Here is a 25,198-nt window from a genome sequence, read left to right on the forward strand (position 1 = left end):
CCGTCTCCTCAAGCTTCTTTTTTGTGAAGAAGAAGGATGGAGGTCTGCGTCCGTGCGTTGATTATAGAGGTCTAAATTCCATCACAGTGGGGTTTAGTTACCCACTACCTCTCATCACTACGGCGATGGAATCATTTCACGGGGTGCGCTTCTTCACAAAACTGGACCTGAGGAGCGTGTATAATCTGGTGTGTATCCGGAGAGGAGATGAGTGGAAAACCGCATTTAGTACTACATCTGGTCATTATGAGTACCGCGTCATGCCATACGGGTTGAAGAATGCTCCAGCCGTTTTCCAATCCTTCGTAGATGAGATTCTCCTAGACCTCCTCGGGCAGGGAGTGGTAGTGTATATCGATGACATCTTGATCTATTCTGCCACACGCGCGGAGCATGTGTCTCTGGTGCGTAAGGTACTTGGGCGACTGCTGGAGCATGACCTGTATTGCAAGGCGGAGAAATGTGAGTTTTTCAAACAGTCCGTTTCCTTCCTGGGGTATCGTATTTCCACCTCCGGGGTGTTGATGAAGGATGACCGCGTTACAGCCGTGCGTAATTGGCCGACTCCAACCACGGTGAAAGAAGTGCAGCGGTTTTTAGGGTTTGCCCATTACTACAGGAGGTTTATCCGGGGTTTTGGTCAGGTGGCTGCTCCCATCACCTCACAGCTGAAGGGAGGACCGGTGCGCTTGCGTTGGTCAGCAGAGGCGGGGCAGAGCTTTCAGTCGTTTGAAGGAGCTGTTCACCAATGCGCCCGTGTTGGCGCATCCGGACCCCTCTTTAGCGTTCATAGTGGATGTGGATGCGTCCGAGCCTGGGGATGGAGCCGTGCTGTCCCAGCGCTCGGGCGTGCCACCCAAGCTCCGTCCGTGTGCCTTTTTTTCGAGCAAGCTCAGCCCAGCGGAGCAAAACTATGATGTGGGGGACCGGGAGTTGTTAGCTGTAGTCAAGGCTCTGAAGGTGTGGAGACATTGACTTGAGGGGGCTAAACACCCTTTTCTCATCTGGACTGACCATCGTAATCTCGAGTATATCCGGGCAGCTTGGAGACTAAATCCACGTCAGGCTAGATGGGCCATGTTTTTTACCAGGTTCCGGTTTACCCTCTCATACCGGCCAGGCTCCCCAAACACCAAAGCCGACGCTCTGTCCCGCCTCTATGATACCGAGGAGCGGTCTGTTGAGCCAACTCCCATCATTTCACCGTCATGTCTCGTGGCACCGGTGGTATGGGAGGTGGACGCGGAGATAGAGGAGGCCTCACGGTCAGAGCCGGCCCCCCCAAACTGTCCAGTGGGGACTCAGTACATGCCGAGGGGGGTCCGGGACAAGCTGATCCAGTGGGCTCATTCTCTCCCCTCCTCGGGTCATCCGGGCATCGAGAGGACAGTGCGGAGTCTGAGAGGGAAATACTGGTGGCCCACGCTGGCTAAAGACGTGAGATTTTATGTCTCCTCCTGCTCAGTGTGTGCTCAGAGCAAGGCTCCTCGGCACCTGCCTAGAGGGAAATTACAACCCCTCCCCGTTCTACAACGGCCGTGGAGACACTTATCGGTGGATGTTCTTACCGACCTTCCGCCGTCCCAGGGAAGTACTACGATCCTGGTCGTTGTGGATCGGTTTTCTAAGTCCTGTCGTCTCATCCCGTTGCCCGGTCTCCCTACGGCCCTGCAGACTGCAGAGGCCTTGTTTACCCATGTCTTCCGGCACTATGGGGTGCCTGAGGACATCGTTTCTGATCGGGGTCCCCAATTCACGTCCAGAGTGTGGAGGGCGTTTATGGAGAGACTGGGGGTCTCTGTCAGCTTAACCTCAGGTTTTCACCCCGAGAGTAATGGGCAGGTGGAGCGCGTATGTGGGCAGGTTTCTGCGGTCCTATTGCCGGGACCGGCCTGGTGAGTGGGCAAGGTATGTTCCCTGGGCTGAACTAGCTCAGACCTCCCTACGCCACTCCTAAACTAACTTGTCCCCTTTTGAGTGTGTGTTAGGTTACCAGCCGGTCCTGGCACCATGGCATCAGAGCAAGACCGAGGCTCCTGCGGTAGAGGAATGGGTACAGCGCTCCAAGGACACCTGGAAAGCCGTTCAGGACTCACTACGGTTAGCGGGAGAACGGCAGAAGAGGAGCGCTGACCAGCACCGCAGTGAGGCACCCGTGTTTGCACCGGGGGACAGGGTCTGGCTCTCGACCCGAAACCTGTCCCTCCGCCTGCCCTGTCGGAAGCTGGGGCCGCAGTGTGTGGGGCCGTTCAAAGTCCTGAGGAGAATAAACGAGGTGTGTTACAGATTACAACTTCCTAGGTATTACCGTATTAACCCCTCGTTTCATGTGTCTCTCCTCAGGCCGGTGGTGGCTGGTCCCCTGCAAGAAGGTGAGGTGCCTGAGGTCCCTCCGCCCCCTCTGGACATCGAGGGGTCCCCGTCGTACACAGTTCGGGTCATTCTGGATTTGAGACGTCAGGTGGGGGGCCTACAGTACCTCGTGGACTTGGAGGGGTACGGTCCGGAGGAGAGGTGCTGGGTTCCGGTGGGGGACATTTTGGACCCTTCTCTCCTGATAGATTTCCACCGCCTCCACCCGGATCGCCCAGCACCTCGTCCTCCGGGTCGTCCTCGAGGACGGTGGCGGCGCGCTGCGGGGGCCGCGCGTCAGGGGGGTGGGGGGGGGGTACTGTCACAACTTCCACCGAGGTTGGCTCTCCTGCCTGTTCGGGCGGTGCTCGGTGGTCGTCGTCACCGTCCTACTAGCCACTACCGATCCCTTTTCGTTTGTCTGTTGGTTTTGTCTGATTGGTTTCACCTGTGTGTATTTTAGTTAATTAGTGTCTGTATATGTAGTAGGTTGTCCCGCCCTTGTTTTGTGCGGGATTGTTTTGTCTTCATGTCATTTTGGTGGAGTACTTGTGGTTTTTATTCTCCGGTCATTTTATGATCCTGTGTTGGATCATTCACCCGGTGTGTTGGGTTGACCATTGTTTTTGTACATCGGAGAATAAACTGTCTATTATTGTACCTGCTCTCTGCGCCTGATTCCACTCACCTTAGTACTTCGTGACAGGTACACCATTTTCTAACTTCTAAAACATCAGGTCTCAAATGTAAACTTTACCCTCTAGTATTAATGAATGAACACCATATTTAAGTTTGGTTTTATTTTATTTGTTGACAAGCTTGCATTAGTTCAGACCATGTAGACTGAGTTTTATGTAATTGTGGTTTTGTACTGTCACGTATGTTTTATATTCTATGAACGCAACATGTAAAGTGTTGGTCCCATGTTTCATGAGCTGAAATAAAATGTTCCATACCCGCACAAAGCTTATTTTGATAACTTTGTGCACACCTTTTGTTTACATCCCCGTTAATGAGCGAGAAATATACACTAACAGGGATGTAAACAAATGTGTGCACAAGGTTTTATTGAAATAAGCTTTTTGTGCGTATGGAAAAATGTATTAAAGCTTTGCCAAGATAAATCATCCAACTGACAGGTGTGGCATATCAAGAAGCTGATTAAACAGCATGATTATTACATAGGTGCACTTTGTGCTGAGGACAAAAGGCCACTTTAAAATGGGCAGTTCTGTCACAACACAATGCCGCCGATGTCTCGTTTCCAGGGAGTGTACATGCAGACTGCAGGAATGTCCACCAGAGCTGTTGACAGAGAATTGAATGTTAATTTCTCAACCACCATTGTTTTAAAAAATTTGGAATTTGGGAATTACGTCCAACCGGCCTCACAAATGCAGACCACTTGCAACCATGCCAGCCCAGGACCCCCACATCCGACTTCTTCACCTGTTGGATCGTCTGAGACCAACCACCTTCAGATCCACGCCCCAACCTTTTTATTATTATTATCTTTTTTAAGGTGTCTGTGAACAACTGATCCATATCTGTATTCCCAGTCATGTGAAAACCATAGATTAGGGCCTTATGACTTCGTTGCATGAACTGTAACTTAGTAAATTCTTAAATTGTTGTGTTTTGTATTTTTGTTCTGTATTTGAATGTAGGCTTGGAGTATGTGTCTGTTTCGCTCAAGGCAATTTGCATATACCCCAGAATGTTATGAAGCGTGATCAGATGAATTACAATTAATTGCAAAGTCCCTCTTTGCCATACAAATGAACTGAATCCCCCCCCCAAAAATCCACTGCATTTCAGCCCTGCCACAAAAGGACCAGCTGACATGTCAGTGATTCTCTCGTTAACACAGGTGTGAGCGTTGACGAGGACAAGGCTGGAGATCACTCTGTCATACTGATTGAGTTCAAATAACAGACTGGAAGCTTCAAAAGGAGGGTGGTGCTTGGAATCATTGTTCTTCCTCTGTCAACCATGGTTACCTGCAAGGAACACATCTTTTATTTTAATTTTTTTAAATTTTTACCCCTTTTTCTCCCCAATGCCATGGTATCCAATTGTTAGTAGCTACTATCTTGTCTCATCGCTACAACTCCCGTATGGGCTCGGGAGAGACGAATGTTGAAATTCATGCGTCCTCCGATACACAACCCAACCAACTGCTTCTTAAAACAGCGCACATCCAACCCGGAAGCCAGCTGCACCAATGTGTCGGAGGAAACACCGTGCACCTGGCAACCTTGGAGTCGCTGGTGCGCGATGAGACAAGGACATCCCTACCGGCCATGCCCTCCCTAACCTGGACGACGCTAGGCCAATGGTGCGTCGCCCCACGGACCTCCCGGTCGCGGCCGGTTACGACAGAGCCTGGGCGCGAACCCAGAGTCTCTGGTGGTACTGCCCTTAACCACACCACTGCGCCACCCGGGAGGCCCAAGTGCCATCATCATTGCTTTGCACAAAAAGGGCTTCACAGGCAAGGATATTGCTGCCAGTAAGATTGCACCTAAATCAACCGTTTATCGGATCATCAAGAACTTCGAGGAGAGTGGTTCAATTGTGAAGAAGGCTTCAGGGCGCCCAAGAAAGTCCAGCAAGCGCCAGGACCGTCTCCTAGTTGAATCAGCTGCGGGATCGGGGCACCACCAGTACAGAGCTTGCTCAGGAATGGCAGCAGGCAGGTGAGTGCATCTGCACGCACAGTGAAGGCGAAGACTTTTGGAGGATGGCCTGGTGTCAAGAAGGGCAGCAAAGAAGCCACTTCTTTCCAGGAAAAACATCAAAGCAACGGCTAATGAGGTATCCCCCTATTGTGCAAAGCAATGATGACGGCTAATGGTGATCGTAATGAAATATTAAATGTTTCAGTGTCAAGTGAATTTTTGGGTAGAATCAATCTACACTGCTCTAGGCTACTGTGGACTGTGGAGTAGTGCAAGATTATATAAGGTTAGGATTCAAGTAAATGTAAATCACTTACAAATACACAAAGGTGGTAGCAGGAATTGACAGAGCCGGACACTTAAGGCAGGGAAATACCCCCTCATGATGTGTTGAGTAAACCAAATTTAAATGATGTGCCAAGTAGGACACTAGCAAAACCCTGCTTATAAGTAGGATCCTCCAGAGCAGTGGTGGTCAGTTTCTTAAATTGTTTTTAAAACTTTCACGACTATTGCTGATCTTGATCGACGCTTGTGATGATATGGTTGCTGGTCTCAGGGACATAGTTACCTTCCTTATCAGCCTTCTTCTGTAGAACAAGGTAGGTTCCTAGGGAGCCACAACAAGATGTGTCAAGAGGAGAATAATGAGTCTCTGTCCACATACACCCAGTGCACTGTATTAAAAAGTAATAGGCCTATACTGGCTCCCTGCATTGTCACTGACTTAAAAAGAGGCTATTCATGTACATAATTTACCCCATAACAAGCAAGTCAAGCTGAGAGGGGCAAGCCATGCAGGGTAATGAGTGATTGTGGTAACTACACAAGATCTGTGAGAAACAACTTCATGGATATTATTTTTATTAGTGGAGGCTGCTTAGGGGAGGACGGATCATAATGGCTGCAATGGAGTCAAAGAATCAAAGAATGGTATCAAACACATCAAAGGGGTGGTTTCCATGTGGTTGATACCACTCCAATGACTCCATTTCAGCCATTATTATGAGCTGTCCTCCCCTCAGCAGCCTCCACAATTCTAATGTACAGTATATTACATTTATATTCTGTAGCATCTGAGTTACACGCATACATACATATCAGTCTAAATACAGGTAACTGCCAAAATAATGGGAAAGCTTGAGTAAATGAGTGAAACTAATTATATTGAAAGCAGGTGCTTCCACACAGGTGTGGCTCCTGAGTTAATTTAGCAATTATCATCCTGTCATGCTGAAGGTTATGTTTAAAATGCTGTCATGGCAGAGGATGACAATGCACTTATTGGAGATTCTAGAGCGGCACCTGATTTTATTAGTCACTCTCACTCCGATATATTAACATGGCGTAAGTCATGGCAAAATGTGTAGAATTGCAGGAAATTGGCTTCAAAACGGAAAAAATAGTAATCCACCCTATGGCTAAATGTGTATAATTGCATCAGACTTGCTATAAAACTGCAACATTTTCTCTACGCCCCATGGCAAAATGTGTAGAATTGCAGGAAATTATATTTTATATTTGATATTCTTCAAAGTAGCCACCCTTTGCCTTGACGACAGCTTAGCACACTCTTGGCATTCTCTCAACCAGCTTCATGAGGTAGTCACCTGGAATGCATTTTGATTAACAGGTGTGCCTTGTTAAAAGTTAATTTGTGGAATGTTTTTCCTTACGGCCAATCAGTTGTGTTGTGACAAGGTTGGGGTGGTATACAGAAGATAGCACTATTTGGTAAAGACCAAGTCCATATTACAGCAAAAACAGCTCAAATAAGCAAAAGGAATCGACAGTCCATCATTCCTTTAAGACATGAAGTCAAGAACTTTTAAAGTTTCTTCAAGTACAGTCGCAAAACCATCAAGCGCTATGATGAAACTGGCCTCCATGAGGACCGCCACAGGAAAGGAAGACCCAGAGTTACCTCTGTTGCAGAGGATACGTTCATTAGAGTTACCAGCCTTTGAAATTGCAGCCCAAATAAACGCTTCACACATTCCAAGTAACCGACACATCTCAATATCAATTGTTCAGAGGAGATTGCATGAATCAGGCCTTCATGGTCGAATTGCTGCAAAGAATCCACTACTAGAGGTCACAAATAAGAAGAAGAGACTTGCATGGGCCAAGAAACACAAGCAATGGACATTAGACCAGGGGAAATCTGTCCTTTGGTCTGATGAGTACAAATTTGAGATTTTTGGTTCCAACTGCCATGTCTTTGTGGGACGCAGAATAGGTGAACAGGTGATCGCCACATGTGTTGTTCCCACCGTGAAGCATGGAGGAGGAGGTGTGATGGTATGTGGGTGCTTTGCTGGTAACACTGTCAGTGATGTATTTAGAATTCAAGGCACACTAAACCAGCATGGCCACAGCATTCTGCACCGATACGCCATCCCATCTGGTTTGCGCTTAGTGGGACTATAATTTGTTTTTCAACAGGATAATGACCGACCAGATCTCCAGGCTGTGTAAGGGCTATTTGACCAAGAAGGAGAGTGATGGAGTGCTGCATACCTGGCCTCCACAATCACTCAACTTCAACCCAATTGAGATGGTTTGAGATGAGTTGAACCACAGAGTGAAAGAAAAGCATCCAACAAGTGCTCAGCATATGTGGGAACTCCTTCAAGACTGTTGGATAAGCAGTCCAGTTGAAGCTAGTTGAGAGAATGGCAAGAGTGTGCAAAGCTGTCATCAAGGGTGGCTACTTTGAAGAATCTAAAATATATTTAGATTTGTTTAACTTCTTGAAACTCCCCATCCCGGATCCGGGATCGTGACTAAAGCCTCAGGCTCATTAGCATAACGCAACGTTAACGATTTCTGAAAATCGCAAATAAAATTAAAATAATGCGTTTGCTCTCAAGCTTAGCCTTTTCTTAACAACACTGTCATCTCAGATTTTCAAAATATGCTTTTGAACCATAGAAATTGACTAATTTGTGTAAGAGTATGCAAAGTTAGCATAGCATTTTGTGTAGCATGTAGCACGCAACATTTTCACAAAAGCCAGATAACCAAATAAATAAAATCATTAACTTTGAAGAGCTTCGGATGTTTTCAATGAGGAGACTCTCAGTTACATAGCAAATGTGCAGTTTTTCAAAAAATATTATTTGTGTAGGACAAATCGCTCCGTTTTGTTCACGTTTGGCTATGAAAAACCCTGTATACAGTTATAGCCTGAAGCTCATTAGCATAATGTAACGTTAACGATTTCTGAAAATCAAAAATAAAATGAAAATAATGCATCTGCTCTCAAGCTTAGCCTTTTCTTAACAACACTGTCATCTCAGATTTTCAAAATATGCTTTTGAACCATAGAAATTGACTAATTTGTGTAAGAGTATGCAAAGCTAGCAATGCATTTTGAATAACATGTAGCACGCAACATTTTCACAAAAACCAGATAACCAAATAAATAAAATCATTTACCTTTGAAGAGCTTCTGATGTTTTCAATGAGGAGACTCTCAGTTACACACCAAATGCGCAGTGTTTCCTGAAAGCGTCTGTGTGTAGGAGAAATCGTTCCGTTTTCTACATTGCGCCTGGCTACTGAAACGAACCGAAAATGCAGTCACCTACAACGTAAAACTTTTTCCGGATTAACTACATAATATCGAAACATGGCAAACGTTGTTTGGAATCAGTCCTCAAGGTGTTTTTTCACATATCTCTTCATTGACATGCAGTTCGTGGAAGCTTGCTTTACTCTCTGTATTGTTTGGAAAAATACTGGCAGGTGACTTTTGCGCACCAATTTCGGCGCAGGACACCGGGCGGACACGTGGTAAATGTGGTCTCTTATGGTCAATCTTCCAATGATCTGCCTACAAATACGTCACAATGCTGCAGACACCTTGGGGAAACGACAGAAAGGGCAGACTCATTCCTCTTGCGTTCACAGCCATATAAGGAGATCATGACAAACAGAGCCTCAAAAATCCTTGTCATTTCCTGGATGCCATCTCATCTTGGTTTTGCCTGAAGCTCACGTTAAAGGGCACGCACAGAGAAGATCTTTGTATTTCTGGACACGTCAGAGTGTTTTCTTTCGAACAGTAGCAATTATATGCATAGTCGAGCATCTTTTTGTGACAAAATATCTTGTTTAAAACGGGAACGTTTTTCATCCAAAAATGAAATTGCGCCCCTAGAGTTCAAAGAGGTTAACACTTTTATGGTTGCTACATGATTCCATATGTGTTATTGCATAGTTTTGATGTCTTCACTATTATTCTACAATGTAGAAAATAGTAAAAATAAAGAAAAACCCTTGAATAAATAAGTGTGTCCAAACTTTTGACTGGTACTGTATAAGTCCACTTAACTGAAATGTTGAAGCCTTTTTATTTTGACCCCATTTGGTTTGTTATTTAGGTGAAATGCTCGTTTATGATTTGGCATATTTTAGGCATTTTTTTGACAGTCCAATTTTTTTTCTTAATTGAGTTTTTTTCTTACTTATTTTAAAGCACTTTTACATGATTCTATCATATGGAGTGCAGCTGTACATGCTAATGATAAGCACAAACAATCTTGATTTATTTGTACATCAATTAATTTAGTTACCAGCAATGTGCAAACTATATGTTGTATGTAAATTCTGAGAGAAATTTGCGTTTTTGATAACTCTGAGTCTATTATTTTATATAATTTGTAAAACAAGCATATTTAGTTGCCATTTGTTTAACATTTTGTATACCAACGTATTTAATTGGAAATAATGTTTAATGTTTGAATGCTAAATGTATTTAAACATTTAACATGATTTCACTCTCATTTTGTGTTTTTCGCTCTGACCGACACATCAGTTAGTCTATACTCCCACCGTTGCTTAATGACAAAGCCAAGCGGACCTTCGACTGTCTTGTGTGTGTTCCAGCCTACTCTGCACAGATGGGTTTGATTGAGAAGACACAGGGGCTACTCCCAAGAGCTGGTAAGATGACCAAAGGTCAAATGCATGCACACATCACACACACTCTCCCATCACATCCCCCCCCACACACACACACATTAAACACATAGCTTCCATGTGCTTGATGCCATTCCATTTGCACCGTTCCAGCAATTATTATGAGCCGTCCTCCCCTCAGCAGCCTCTACTGATCCACACCCATAATTTACCATCATGAAATTGTGTTGTTTTGCAAGAGTTCAGCCTCATTCTCTCTCTCCCTACATCCTCTCCTGTAGGGGGCAGTTAGCGTCCCCCCAGAGCGGTGGGCTTTGCCCTGGCTAAAGAGCTGATCTTCACTGGTAGGAGAGTGGATGGACAGAGGGCTGTGGACATCGGACTGGTCAACAGAGCTACAGAGTAGAACCCAGATGGAGACGCTGCCTATTGATACTACCACAGGTTAGACGCACGCATACACACTAATACACGGGAGATGCAGTGGAGGCTGCTGAGAGGAGGATGGCTCATAATAATGACTGGATAGTCAGTTGGCTAGCAACAAGGACAAGAAGCTGCCATGAGGGGAAACCTATTCGGCTGGTTCCAACAAGTTGTATCTTGTTCTTGATACCATGTCTTGTTTTGATGTGTTTTGACTGATTTAATATCCATGCTAATATGACAAAGAAACAACCCTTCTATAGCTAATCTCATGCTTTTTGACACATTTTGCCAAGCGGCTGAGAGAAAATATAGATGTTTTAGACTTAATTTCCTGCTAAGGCAAAATATCAGGGGTGTGTGATACGCCAGTGCCCTTCTCCTCCACTCCAGGCATCTGTCACTCCAAATTTCTCTCACTCCATCTCAGATGCCAGCAGTTGACAGGGGCACCTCGGCAGTCAAGTGGAGAAACAGTCCACGAATAACATATGCACACACACACAAACTAGTTATTTGCAGTTGCACGGCTTGGAGGACATATTTATGTATCTGAGAATGTTTTAGGACGAAAAACCATACTGATTGTTTTCTCCATTCCACAGTGATGAGTGATTGACGGCTATACTGAGAAAAAATATAAACGCAACATGCCGCAATTTCAAAGATTTTACTGAGTTACAGTTCATATAAGGAAATCAGTCAACTGAAATAAATAAATTTGGCCCTAATATATGGATTTCACATGACCCATGAGGCAGGGGTGCAGCCATGGGTGGGCCTGGGAGGGCATAGGCCCACCCATTGGGGAGCTTGGCCCAGCCAAACAGAATGAGTTTTGACCCACACAAATAATTTATTACGAACAGAAATACCCCCAGGTTTGAACCGGGGTAACCTGCTAGCTAAAGTCTTGCCGTTTGTATGCCTTCAGAAAGTATTCCTACCCCTTGACTTATTCCACATTTTGTCGTTACAGCCTGAATTCAAAATGGATGAAATATATTTACACACAATACCCAATAATGACAAAGTGAAAACATGTTTTAAGAAATGTTTGCACATTTTTGTAAAATTTAAATACATATCTCATTTACATATGTAGTCACACCCCTTTGCTACGACACTCCTAATTGAGCTCTGGTACATCCATTTTCCTTTGATCATCTTTGAGATATCACTACAACTTGGAGTCATGTGGCCAATTCAATTGTTTGGACATGTTTTAGAAAGAAACACACCTGTGCATGTCAGAGCAGAAACTATACCAAGGAACTGTCCATAAATCTCAGAGATAGAATTGTGATGAGGTATATATGTAGGGAAGGGTATAAAACCATTTCTAGACTGTTGAAAGTTTCCTAGAGCACAGTTGTCTCCATCATTGGGAAAAAATATCGAACCAACCAGACTCTGCCAAGAGCTGGCTGTCCGACCAAACTGAGAAACCGGGCAAAAAGGACCTTGGTCAGATAGGTGACCAAGAACCCAATGTCTACTCTGACAGAACTACTCTTTGGCCTGAATGCAAAGCGCTATGTCTGGAGAAAACCAGGCACAGCTCATCACCCATCTAACACCATCCATACCGTGAAGCATGGGGGTGGTAACATCATGCTATGGGGATGCTTTTCATCGGCAGGGACTGGGAGACTGGTAAGGATAGAGGGAACAATGAATGGAGCCAAATCCTTGATGAGAACCTGCTTCAGAGTGCAAAAGACCTTAGACTGGAGGCATAGATTTACTTTCCAACAGGACAATGACTCCAAGTATACAGCCAAACCAAAGCTGGAATGGCTTCAGAACAAGAATGTGAAAGTCATTGAGTGGCCCAGCTAAAGCCCAGACTTGAATTCCATTTGAAAATCCGTGGAAAGACTTGAAGATTGCTATTCACTGCTGCTCCCCATTTAATTTAAGAGTTTGAGAAAATATTTAAGGAAGAATGGGAGAAAATCCCTAAATCCAGATGTCCCAAGCTGATACAGACATACCAAGATGACTCAAAGCTGTAATCACCACCAAAGTATTGCTTCGGGTGTGAATACTTATGTAAATGAGATATCTGTACTTCTTTTAATACATTTGCTAAAATGTCTAAATATGTTTTCACTTTGTCATTACGGGGTATTATGTTTAGATGAGTGAGAAAAAACATCTTTCATCCATTTTGAATTCAGGCTGTAACGCAAACATTTTTGGAATAAGCGGTGTGAATACTTTCTGAAGGCACTGTAGACTCAAACAAAGGGTTCTCCCTCAGGGACAGCCGGCGAACCCTCTTAGAACTATTTCTCACAAATGGTTACACATCATCACACGAGCATTTCTGTGGTCCTTCGTTCTCACCCCCAGTGTGGTCTCCAGGCCCCCATCGCTGTGAGGATGGCCAAGGAGGCTCTGATCAGAGGCATGGAGGTGCATCAGCTTCTCAACACAACCTTGTGTTCTAAATGGTCTAATGATTGATTGATCAATTAATCATCAGTCACACACATCCCAGCTCTCACACCCTGTTCATTAACTCTGTGTGCTAGTGGCAGGTATGTCTGTAACCTGTCTGTGTGGGTCTGTATCTCTCAGGTGGTCACATCAGGGATGGCCAGAGAGGATGTGCTAAGCCAGGGTAAGAGATCAACTGGTAAAATGCCTACGTGCATTGTCCGTGGTCAAACTGTAGTGATATATCATGTCTCTTTCTCCAGCTGATCCTGACACGAGGGCATGGCTGCCTTTATAGAGAAGAGACCCCCACTCTACAATGGAGAGTAACACACATGGAGGGTTGTGTGTTTGTTTTTTAAACTGCAGTTGTAATATATTTTAGCATATGGATCAAGGATGGCTTTTAAGAAAGTAAAACAGACTGCCAGTTTACAGCCGATGGGGGTGTACATTCTTTATTTCAGAAACATGAAAAAATGACCCTCAGCAGCAAAATGGCATCTTAGCAAATGGCCTTCCCTTTAGAGCCACCCCACTCCCAGTTTCATGAAATACCCATACAGAAAGAGGAAACTGTCACATTAGGGGAATGCACAGACAAGACTAAACTTTCCCACAGCTTCAATCATAGTGAGATGACAACTCAAATGTAATATTCTGTCAGTATAAATGTAGAAAATACTGACTTTAGTTTACAGTTCAGTTTGTTCTGTGCATTTCTCTTGATGCCATAGAGGAGATACTTTGACCCATGCAGTGGTAGCATGCACATACAAATTGTAGGCTGATTTGAAATCAAGCATGTGGAGATTTGCCAGCAGGCATGAAATGTAGTTTCAGCCGCCATTGCATAGAGAATGAAGACGAGATCAGTAGCATATATCATTATTAGTCACAACCAGGCTCATGCTCAGGAGGGTGCAATGTACAGACCGTTGCAGATAGACAATTTTGTCATTTTGACGGCAAGGAAATAACATTTTTAGAGCGGCCATCAAAAAGCGAATGCAGCCCCTGGGGCAAAATGAGTTCAACACCCCTGGGATAGGCGTCTTTTTGGGATTGCGCTATTCTCGCTGCCTCTCCCCTTAATCGCAGAATTTTCAACACAGTTTTGCCTCCTACGTTTTCTTAAGTACCTCCTTTTGAAATAAACAACAAAACATATTATATTGTTTCCAACACTTTAAACCAATCGTTAAAGACTGTACTTGAATATGGGCGATGAGAAACTACAAACACTTGTCTGGCTATAGAGGCTAGCACTTAACTCTAAGTCCTCCTGACTTCAGAGTCAGGAATGGCTCTTTGAGGTTGACGGCACAATGCGTCGATAATGAAGGGGGCTGTGATTTTGCTGGTTGGTTCTCCTCTTTCTCACTCAAACACCCAGATGCACAGCCCCCGAGCGTCACCCCCTTCAACTACAACAGTTGGATTTTCAAATCCAAACATCGAGGTCTCAAACCCAGAGGGGAAAAAAACAACAACAAAAAACATTGAGAAACCATAAAACCCGTCACACAATTTCTGGGTGAATATTGCATTAACAAACGGCCTCCTTTCCAGACCAGGGAAGTCACAGCTCTCCCTGCGCTGTGAGTCATGTGGGCCATGTCCGTACAAACACTCCCCCTAGCATCAAACACACACTCACCTATACACTGATCCAAATATGCAAGCATGCACACAGACCAGCAACCATGGAAGCACATAGAACTCAAGAAAATAAGTTTTCTTCCTACTGTGCAAAGTTGTATTGTATTAATGTATTAATGTATTAATGTTGACCAGTATATTTATTGCCATTTTTGTCCACAAGGGAAAAAAACATTACTATTAACATCATTTTTATAAACCAGGAGAACTCAAATCTTGTCCTGGATGTCCACAATACTGCTGGTTTTCATCCTAACCCTCTAATCACGGACTGATTCAGACCTGCAACCCCTGGTGAGTATACACTGTGGCAAAAATGTATCCATAAATTAATTCATACATTTATAATTATCAATTAACTACCACAGAGAAAATAACTATGGACTGTATTGTGGACCTCCATGTCTGGATTTGAATAGTCCTGCTACAAACTGGGCGAATCAAAAGATCACTCAGACAAACTTGAGCATCCTGGGAAATCACACCGTCATGTGCATATATTAGCTAATCAGCCAGAGGGGCTGATTAGGACTCTCAACCCCAGAACTGAGCTTTAAGGCTGCTACACACTTTACGCAAACGCAGCAACAGCTTCGTTTTCTAGGTACTTCTACATACTTTTGTGTGGATCCAATTTGGGAATGGCCCGTATACGACGCCCCATCACTGTTTGCGTAGGGTATGTAGTGCCCTCTAGGGGCCGAATCCAAACTTGGTGCGCCTGCAGAACTCCAACCATGAATCGATGTCAATGGTGTTAATTGATGTCGATTAGTGTGACTCTTCCAAGATGCGTGCAGGATTCGGCCCTTTCAGAGTCCAACAGGAAAGAAACAGTTAAACCATATAGTTCAACTGGTTTTCTATTCATGCTATGGACGCTGTTCACAAACAACTCATGCTTGTCTTAAGGTTTATTTTTCTTTAGTTAAATCAATCATCATTTCTTTATCCCAACAGTAGTACACTTAGTCATACTGTTGCTTTTGAACCAAACAAGAAAATAAATAACAGCAAGGTATGTGTGCAAAGAAATGCGTCGTTTCTGTTCTCTCATTCACTTTACAGCACCACCTTGTGACAGGGTGTCTTTCCTCACCCCAGTTTATAGGCGCCCACATACTAGGTTTGGTTTACGCCAAGTAGAACTCGGCGAGGCGAAGCAAATGTCTGTGCCTCGCATACTCCCTTAAAATACCTTTGCTTGAAAAATGAGAAAAGAAAATGCAATATTACCGTTTCTCCCTCTTGAAACGCCGTAGCAACATAGCCACCTGCTCAATAGTCAGAAATAATCTACGAAGAATCAAGGAATCTGTAAATCATTTTGCTAAATTTGGTGCAGTATTTCTCAAGTGAAAAATGTGCATTAAAACTAGGTTCACTGAATGACAAACACTTCAATGAAGAATCCCGTAGTACTGTTGACTTTGGCTTGCCTCAAGAACACATTTGGTGCTCGAACAACTGGAAAAAAAACCTGCGAACTCCAATATAATCAGAAACGTAAAAATTTGGCGCAAACTGTTTCGACTGGGAAGCATGCGACAGGCTTAATGAACATGTGTGAACACACACCTCTTCCTGGACACTTGTCTTGACATTACAGGTGGAATGGGTTCTGATCAGGGTGTATCACTCTCTGGAGGAGAAAGACAGAGCAGTTTTATTGACTTTTAACATGTTTTGAAATCACACACACCAGAAATCATTGTGTGTGTGTGTGTGTGTGTGTCTCACCTTTGTGTGTGTGTGGGGGTGTTTGTGTGGTCTGGCCGGTGCGAGCCTGGTGGCGCTGCAGGCTCTCCAGGATGCCATCAGTCAATCGCATGACATCTGCGTGTGTGTCGGGGTGTGTCTGGACCTTTTCCAGCTGCTGCAGACCTCCCTCCTCCAGCAGCATACTGCAGTACCGAGGGGCTGCAGGAGTCCAGAGAGAGTACACTCACATTGATGACGCACAGAGCAGAATATACAGAAACGTAGGACAGGTAGAAAACTATTACGCTCTATATGGAGTGTATGTGTTTCACCGTTCTTGCTGCAGACATGCTGCATGGCCCAGGCTGCCCACAGCTGGACTCCTGGGGTGTGGAAACACTCCAACAGGGGGAAAAAAGGGTTAAAGGACCTACAGAGGGGGGGATGAGATCATTAATACCCAGGCTGCATCTTAATAGTTTACAGTGGCTTCCTCTCCTCGTGTGTGTGCATGGAGGTCTTACCTGTAAGCCACCATCTCACACTCTGGGGTCTGCCACTTCAGGATGGCAGAGTGCTGGAGGAGGGACACGGAACACGAGACAATTATTACACACACACACAGGTGGTATAACAACTCACAGACCTCCCCCACGTACCAGTTGTTCTAGCAGGTCAGACCTCAGTGTGATACTGAGTGTCCATGCAGCCTTTCCTCTGGAGGTGAGGTGGGCCAGTATCCCAGCAGCGAAGTAGGACACCTCCACCTCAGGGCTGTGGAGCAGGGAGCAGATGTGATCCAGAAAGCCCTGAACCATCAGCTCCTCATGCAGCTCCCCAACCTCTGCTATGTTGTTCTGGAGCGAGACAGAGCCACACAGTCAGCTCTTCCACCACTTCAAATGGGATGATTCAAACATAAAACAAACCGGTTTCATCAGTAGTTTGTCTCTGCTGAATTCACTACGACCACAAACCAGGGTTACTGACCAGTAGAATAAATACACTGTCAGTCAAAGGTTCACTATGACTCACAAGCAGCCCCAACACCTTCTGCTGGATGGAAGACTCCGAGGGGAATGACTACAGAGAGAAAGAAAAGGGACAATAAAGAGGCGTGAGTGAGTCAACTTGCACTTCAGGCAGTAAGAACGTCAGAGAGAGAGTGTTGTAACTCCAGCACTTTGATGAACAGCTCTAGGGTCTGTGAGTGTGTGTGTGTGTACTACCTCCAGAACTTTAATGAACAGCTCCAGTCCCTGGTTCTCTATAAAATGGCGGCAGGTGGTTGGTGATTCGTCGGTGAGGTTCCAGAGCGCGCTCAGTGTGAACTTGAGGGTGGCATCCACCCCGCCCTGAGTCGCCTTCTGACGCACAATGTGGAGAAGTTGCTGAAGAGAGAGAAAGAGGGATAGAGAAAGGGGGGTATAGACAGAGATTGTGACAATTACTGTATTTCTTTTTAAACACTGCAGATAGCGATTCTTTCGATTGGGAAGGCATGTGCCAATGGCCAGCTGTGTGAATGGAGGATGTTTGAACAGTCTCACCTTCACTATGAACAGCTCTGCTCCCAGCTGGGCTGTCTGCTCTGTAGATAACTGTATAGGAAAACACACACATCAGCAAAGACCAAACCTCAAACACATTTCTAATACCATATTTGACACACACTGAGACATGTAGGCACACACACACCCCTACCTTGGCAGCCAGTATAGAAATGATAGCCACAGCCATCCTCTGCATGTTCTGGTCCTCATGGTTACATAGCCACTGCATCACCAGCTTAGCAGCCTCAAACCTGGATTATAGACCACACACATACACAGTACAAAGGATACATGCATTGTACATACTACGTCTCTCATGAGACACAATCTTAAAGGATGAATACATCTACAGTCAAAGTCATTCAATGTGTATATCTACCTGTTGAAGGGGACCTCCTGCAGTATGCGGTCACTGCACAGAGAGAGAAGGCAATTCTTTTGCAACTGGAGAAAAAGGATCCAAGATGGTGGTTAGAGCCAAAACAAAACCCCACTCAAGCCTGGTCCAGAAACAGCCCCTAGCCAGTCTGTTTACAGATGGGATGAACCTGGATGTGTAAACAATATGGAGGAGAAGGTGAGAGTGTGTGTGTACCTGTTGGTGGTTCGGGAAGGTCCTCATGGCCTCCAACAGTAGTTGAGTGACTGTGCCAAGCAGTCTAACAGGCATGCCCGCTGCCAGGTCCTGCTTGGTCAGGTTAAACACACACGCACTGGCTGCCAACTGGACGTTCAGGGTGGCAGGGTGGTTCTTCATCCCCAGTATTACCAACTAGAGACAGAAGGATCGAGGAAGAAGAGGGAGTGACTCATTATTTTATAAAAATGTGGACATGCTGTTGTAAGATGTATATTGAGGTGAAGGGTAGAGTAGACATTAAATAATGTTTGTGTACCTTGAGTATGTCAGGCCGTGGTTTCTCCATGACGTGAGTGAGACTGAACAGATGAAACAGAGCCTCTCTGACAAAGCCGTCTCTCTCACTGTAGCGATGCAGCGACTCACAGATCTGAGTCTCATTGGCCTCTCCTGTCACCTGCCAAACAGAGGACACATACATAGCGTGGTGCTCAGTTAGTATTGCTGCTTCCTCTACAAAGACAGAAGAAAAACAGTGAAACCCACCTTGAGGATGCCCTCTCCATTGAGGAAGTCAGAGAAGCCAGCGTCTGTAGCCAGCAGACCAACAAAGGTCATCCCTGGACGTTCCTCTACAAACGCCTTGACCGCTGCATCTGTCACCTGGCATAACACACACACACCAGGTAAACACTCTACACACACAGCTGCAATACACACTCACACAACTCGAGCCAACTCCACTCATACTCTGTCTCCAGTACCTGTTTGCGTCCAGACACATCCAGAGAGACCAGAGCAGGCAGGATCCCAGGTTCGCCCAGCAACTGACGAGCCACGTCTGATGTGAACTGTTTATCATCACTGATGTCCAGGTGCTGCATAGGTAGGTTTCCACAAAAGCATGAGGATCAGAAATAACACTATTCGAGCACCACAAGTAAACGTCAGGGATAGCGAACAATCACAGTGCCGGAACTAGAAAAAGGTTTAAGAAACTTCACTCAGCGATATACAGTGCCTTGCGAAAGTATTCGGCCCCCTTGAACTTTGCAACCTTTTGCCACATTTCAGGCTTCAAACATAAAGATATAAAAAAATGTATTTTTTTGTGAAGAATCAACAACAAGTGGGACACAATCATGAAGTGGAACAACATTTATTGGATATTTCAAACTTTTTTAACAAATCAAAAACTGAAAAATTGGGCGTGCAAAATTATTCAGCCCCCTTAAGTTAATACTTTATAGCACCACCTTTTGCTGCGATTACAGCTGTAAGTCGCTTGGGGTATGTCTCTATCAGTTTTGCACATCGAGAGACTGAACTTTTTCCCATTCCTCCTTGCAAAACAGCTCGAGCTCAGTGAGGTTGGATGGAGAGCATTTGTGAACAGCAGTTTTCAGTTCTTTCCACAGATTCTCGATTGGATTCAGGTCTGGACTTTGACTTGGCTATTCTGACACCTGGATATGTTTATTTTTGAACCATTCCATTGTAGATTTTGCTTTATGTTTTGGATCATTGTCTTGTTGGAAGACAAATCTCCGTCCCAGTCTCAGGACTTTTGCAGACTCCATCAGGTTTTCTTCCAGAATGGTCCTGTATTTGGCTCCATCCATCTTCCCATCAATTTAAACCATCTTCCCTGTCCCTGCTGAAGAAAAGCAGGCCCAAACCATGATGCTGCCACCACCATGTTTGACAGTGGGGAAGGTGTTCAGGGTGATGAGCTGTGTTGCTTTCACACCAAACATAATGTTTTGCATTGTTGCCAAAAAGTTAAATTTTGGTTTCATCTGACCAGAGCACCTTCTTCCACATGTTTGGTGTGTCTCCCAGGTGGCTTGTGGCAAACTTTAAATGACACTTTTTATGGATATCTTTAAGAAATGGCTTTCTTCTTGCCACTCTTCCATAAAGGCCAGATTTGTGCAATATACGACTGATTGTTGTCCTATGGACAGAGTCTCCCACCTCAGCTGTAGATCTCTGCAGTTCATCCAGAGTGATCATGGGCCTCTTGGCTGCATCTCTGATCAGTCTTCTCCTTGTATGAGCTGAAAGTTTAGAGGGACGGCCAGGTCTTGGATTTGCAGTGGTCTGATACTCCTTCCATTTCAATATTATCGCTTGCACAGTGCTCCTTGGGATGTTTAAAGCTTGGGAAATCTTGTTGTATCCAAATCTGGCTTTAAACTTCTTCACAACAGTATCTCGGACCTGCCTGGTGTGTTCCTTGTTCTTCATGATGCTCTCTGCGCTTTTAACGGACCTCTGAGACTATCACAGTGCAGGTGCATTTATACAGAGAGTTGATTACACACAGGTGGATTGTACTTATCATCATTAGTCATTTAGGTCAACATTGGATCATTCAGAGATCCTCACTGAACTTCTGGAGAGAGTTTGCTGCACTGAAAGTAAAGGGGCTGAATAATTTTGCACGCCCAATTTTTCAGTTTTTGATTTGTTAAAAAAGTTTGAAATATCCAATAAATGTCGTTCCACTTCATGATTGTGTCCCACGTGTTGTTGATTCTTCACAAAAAAATACACAGTTTTATATCTTTATGTTTGAAGCCTGAAATGTGGCAAAAGGTCGCAAAGTTCAAGGGGGCCGAATACTTTTGCAAGGCACTGTATATGATTTTTATAGTGGAGCAAATGAATACAGAACTTGAGCATTAGAGTTGTCCCCACCCACCTGCAGAGCCTCCAGTTGTCCAATGACGGCCAATAGCTGTGCGGTGCTCATCTCCAGCCTCTTCACCTGGTGTAGTGTTAGTGACCTCAGCCTCTCCCTGAGGCCCAGTAAAGGACTGAGGTTGGTTACTGAGGTGTTGGACAGGTCCAGGCTCTCCAGCCGGGGTAGGGAACACACGTCAGCCAGCCCTGCGTCGTAGAAGTCCACATTGGCCAGGGAGAGGGAGCGGAGCCCCTGGAGAGAGCTGAAGCGGTGATGGGATGGTTCCTCCAGAGAGGACATGGTTAGACCTGTCAGGACCAACCGCTGTAAGCTCTCCTGTGGGGAGGAAGAGGTTGGAGAGTGAGGGAGGGAGAGTGTTTGCGGTTGTCTGTCCCTGCTGGAAGCTCTCTGTACACCGCATTCGGAAAGTATTCAGACCACTTGACATTTTCCAAATATTTTTACATTACAGCCTTATTCTAAAATTGATCAAATAAAATGTTTTCCTCATCAGTCTACACACAATACCCCAGAATGACAAAGCAAATGTTTACCTATTTTATATTTTTAAAAGATACATAAATAATAAACTTATTTAAGTAAGTTTTGAGACCCTTTACTATGAGACTCAAAATTGAGCCCACGGCCATTCTGTTTCCATTGATCATCCTTGAGATGTTTCTACAACTTGATTGGAGTCCACCTGTGGTAATTTCAATTGATTGGACATGATTTGGAAAGGCACACACCTGTCTGACCAAGAACCCGATGGTCACTCAGACAGAGCTCCAGAATTCCTCTGTGGAGATGGTTGTCCTTCTGGAAGGTTCTCCCATCTCTGCAGCACTTCACCAATCAGGCCTTTATGGTAGAGTGGTCAAACAGAAGACACTCCTCAGTAAAAGACGACAGCCCGCTTGGAGTTTGCCAAGAGGCCTCTAAAGGACTCTGATCATGAGAAACAAGATTATCTGGTCTGATGAAACAAAGATTGAACTCTTTGTCCTAAAAGCTGAGCGTCACGCCTGGAGGAAATCTGGCACCATCCCTACGGTGAAGCCTGATGGTGGCAGCAGCATACTGTGGGGATGTTTTTCAGAGGGAGGGACTGGGAGACGAGTCAGGATCGATTCAAAGATGAACGGAGCAAAGTACAGAGAGATCCTTGATGAAAACCTACTCCAGAGTGCTCTGGACCTCAGACTGGGGCGAAGGTTCACCTTCCAACAGGACAACGACCCTAAGCACACAGCCAAGAGAATGCAGGAGTGGCTTCAGGACAAGTCTCTGAATGTCCTTGATTGGCCCAGCCAAAGCCCAGACTTGAACCCGATCGAACATCTCTGGAGAGACCTGAAAATAGCTGTGCAGCGGCGCTCTCCATCCAACCTGACATAGCTTAAGAGGATCTGCAGAGAAGAATGGGAGAACTCCCCAAATACAAGTGTGCCAAGCTTGTAGAGTCATAACCAAGAAGACTCAAGGCTGTAATCGCTGCCAAAGGTGCTTCAACAATGTATTGAGTAAAGGGTCTGAATGCTCCTTTTTCACTATAAATGTGCAAAAACCTGTTTTTGGTTTGTCCTTATGGGGTATTGTGTGTAGTTTGCTGAGGAAAAAAACAATTGAATCCCTTTTAGAATAAGGCTGTAATGTAACCAAATGTGGAAAAAGTCAAGGGGTCTGAATACTTTCTGAATGCACTGTATGTTTACCTGGCAGTGTTTGTTGGAGGCCAGTCCCTGTAGTATGTCAGAGATGGTGAGGTCAGCGTTGACCCTGGCAGCGTCCAGCTCCAGCAGGCGGTGAGGACAGAGAGCTCTCTGGAACGCCTCGGCAGAGATACGAGCAGTCCGGATACACGCACGACGCAGCCGTAGGTACTCACAGCTACGAAACACTCCCACTGTACTGTCATTCAACAGACCTGAAAACAACACCCACACTTTTTTTGTTAGAGCTGGGCTGGGACAAATATCACCCAATGACTGGAAATAGCCCATTACTGCTCTAGACACTGAATTAAAGGCCTGTTTCGTGTTTTTGTACTAATAATTAAGGTAAGGATCTGAGCTAGGATCTGTGACCACTGACTACTTCATGTTCGTTGCTCACTTACCTTCAGTGGCCATCTTAGCTAACAGCTGGTCAGCTAGCTCCTGGGGGAACAGTAAAGAGTCTCTGAGACAGAGAGATCCATCGGCGTGCTTCGCACAGAACTTCTCCAGGTTCCCACTCACGTAGGACAGACACAGGTCTGTCAGAGATGCTGGGGACGCCTCGTCCTGGAACACACACACACACAACATTAGACACTTACACTACATGACCAAAACTATATTGACAACTGCTTGTCAAACATGGGGATTAATATGGAGTTGGGATCCCCTTTGCTGCTGTAACAGCCTCTACTCTTCTGGGAAGGCTTTCCACTAGATGTTGGAGTACTGCTGCAGGGACTTGCTTCCATCCAGCATTAGTGAGGTCAGGCACTGACATTGTGCAATTAGGCCTGGCTCGCAGTCGGGATTCCAATTCAACCCAAAGGTGATCGATGGGGTTGACGTCAGGGCTCTGTGCAGGCCAGTCAAGCTCTTCCACACTGATCTCAACAAATCACTTCTGTATGGACCTGGCTTTGTGCACGGGGCATTGTCATGCTGAAACAGGAAAGGGCCTCTGTTGCCACAAAGTATGAAGCACAGAATCATCTAGAATGACAATGTATGCTGTAGCATTAAGATTTCCCTTAACTGGAACCAAGAGACCTAGCCCGAACCATGAAAAACAGCCCCAGACCATTATTCCTCCTCCACCAAACTAAACAGTTGGCACTATGCATTGGGGCAGGTCGTGTTCTTCTGGTATCCACCAAACCCAGATTTGTCCATCTGACTGCCAGATGTGTGATTAATCAATTCAAACACTACCAGTACTCTAGAGTCCAATGGCGGCGATCTTAACACCACTCCAGCCAATGCTTGACATTGCACATGGTGATCATAGGCTTGTGTGTGGCTGCTGGGCCATGGAAACCTCGAAGCAACATCTGCACAATAACTGTTCGTAATGAAGCTCCCGACTAAACGTTATTGTGCTGACATTGGACAGACGGTTTTTACTTGCTACGTGCTTCAGTTCTGTAAGCTTGTGTACACTGAGCCATTGTTTACAGTTGACCGGGGAAGCTCTGGCAGGGCATACATTTGACGAACTGACTAGATGAAAAGGTGGCATCCTATGAAGGTGCCACGTTGAAAGTCACTGAGCTCTTCAGTAAGGGCAATATTTGTCTATGAAGATTGCATGGCTGTGTGCTCGATGTTATACACGGGTGTGGCTGAAACAGCCAAATCCACTAATTTGAAGGGGTGTCCACATACTTTTGTATATATAGTGTATGCCAGCACTCCCAAATGGCATACCAAGCATATGGCCAAAGTTAAAATGGTCGCCAATGAGACCTGATACCCATAACTCCCAGGAGGTAGAGTATGTCTGGAGTGGTGGGCTGTTGTCAAACCCCAAAATAACGAGCAATGATCGCTAGATAATTATCCATCCTCCTGAGCTAAAAAAAAAAAGAAGGTTTAACTAGTTAACGATGTGGATCAAATTTCAGCAGATATCTAACTAAGACTAGTTAGCTTGCTACTGGTATGCATTGTCCGATGCCTTGCTGGTCCTTGTCGACAATGCACGACAATTGAATGCTAGATATTGATATCAAAAACAAAACTCACCATTTTCAAGAAATTGCAGGCTTGACTCCCGACCAAAGATCAATATCGCTATTGGTCTCTACCTACGCCGAGTAGTCTCGGTTTGCCTTGTTAACTTGCTACTTAGCTAGCCTAATCTTGCTGGATTATTTTTTGCAAGGTGATAACTAGCTATCTAGCGTTCTAACGTTAGCTACAAGCTAGCTAACTTGTTGGTACCGAACTAAGATAGAAAATCGATGTTCCTGGAAAACGATTAATATAGTTGTGAAAATGTTTCGACTTCATTTTCAAACCATGTCCGTTAACCTAGGCTGACACTAATCCAAATCTACACACATACTTGTTTTTAACGATAGCTTTATTTTTTTAAATTTAGGGGGCTAAATCAGCTTTAATATTGCAGATAGATTGTAGCTCTATTTTTGTTGACGGTAAAAAAAAGTGACACAGGAAGTACA

The 25,198-nt window shown here is 45.0% G+C and overlaps 1 protein-coding gene across 2 annotated transcripts; it reads right to left on the bottom strand.

Moving 5' to 3' along the window:
• Window positions 1–13,272: 13,272 nt before the first annotated feature.
• On the bottom strand, window positions 13,273–25,198 carry LOC135512950 (protein zyg-11 homolog). 2 transcript variants are annotated; one of them, XM_064935492.1, is made up of 18 exons: window positions 24,759–25,198; window positions 23,135–23,300; window positions 22,731–22,942; window positions 21,034–21,351; window positions 19,091–19,204; window positions 18,873–18,989; window positions 18,643–18,783; window positions 18,342–18,518; window positions 18,126–18,190; window positions 17,898–17,997; window positions 17,744–17,794; window positions 17,423–17,584; window positions 17,184–17,276; window positions 16,853–17,050; window positions 16,718–16,770; window positions 16,526–16,623; window positions 16,233–16,412; window positions 13,273–16,134 (listed from the first exon to the last, which is right to left on the bottom strand). In XM_064935492.1, exons 1-18 carry the CDS (start codon window positions 24,759–24,761, stop codon window positions 16,118–16,120), a joined length of 2,265 nt encoding a protein of 754 aa, XP_064791564.1. In that variant the 5' UTR covers window positions 24,762–25,198; the 3' UTR covers window positions 13,273–16,117. The 2 variants fall into 2 exon arrangements, with proteins under 2 accessions (XP_064791564.1, XP_064791565.1); XM_064935493.1 differs by having other exon boundaries at window positions 17,229–17,276; window positions 24,759–25,197.

Source organism: Oncorhynchus masou, chromosome 24 (genome assembly GCF_036934945.1).
Source record: "Oncorhynchus masou masou isolate Uvic2021 chromosome 24, UVic_Omas_1.1, whole genome shotgun sequence".
Classification (NCBI taxonomy): Eukaryota; Metazoa; Chordata; class Actinopteri; order Salmoniformes; family Salmonidae; genus Oncorhynchus; species Oncorhynchus masou.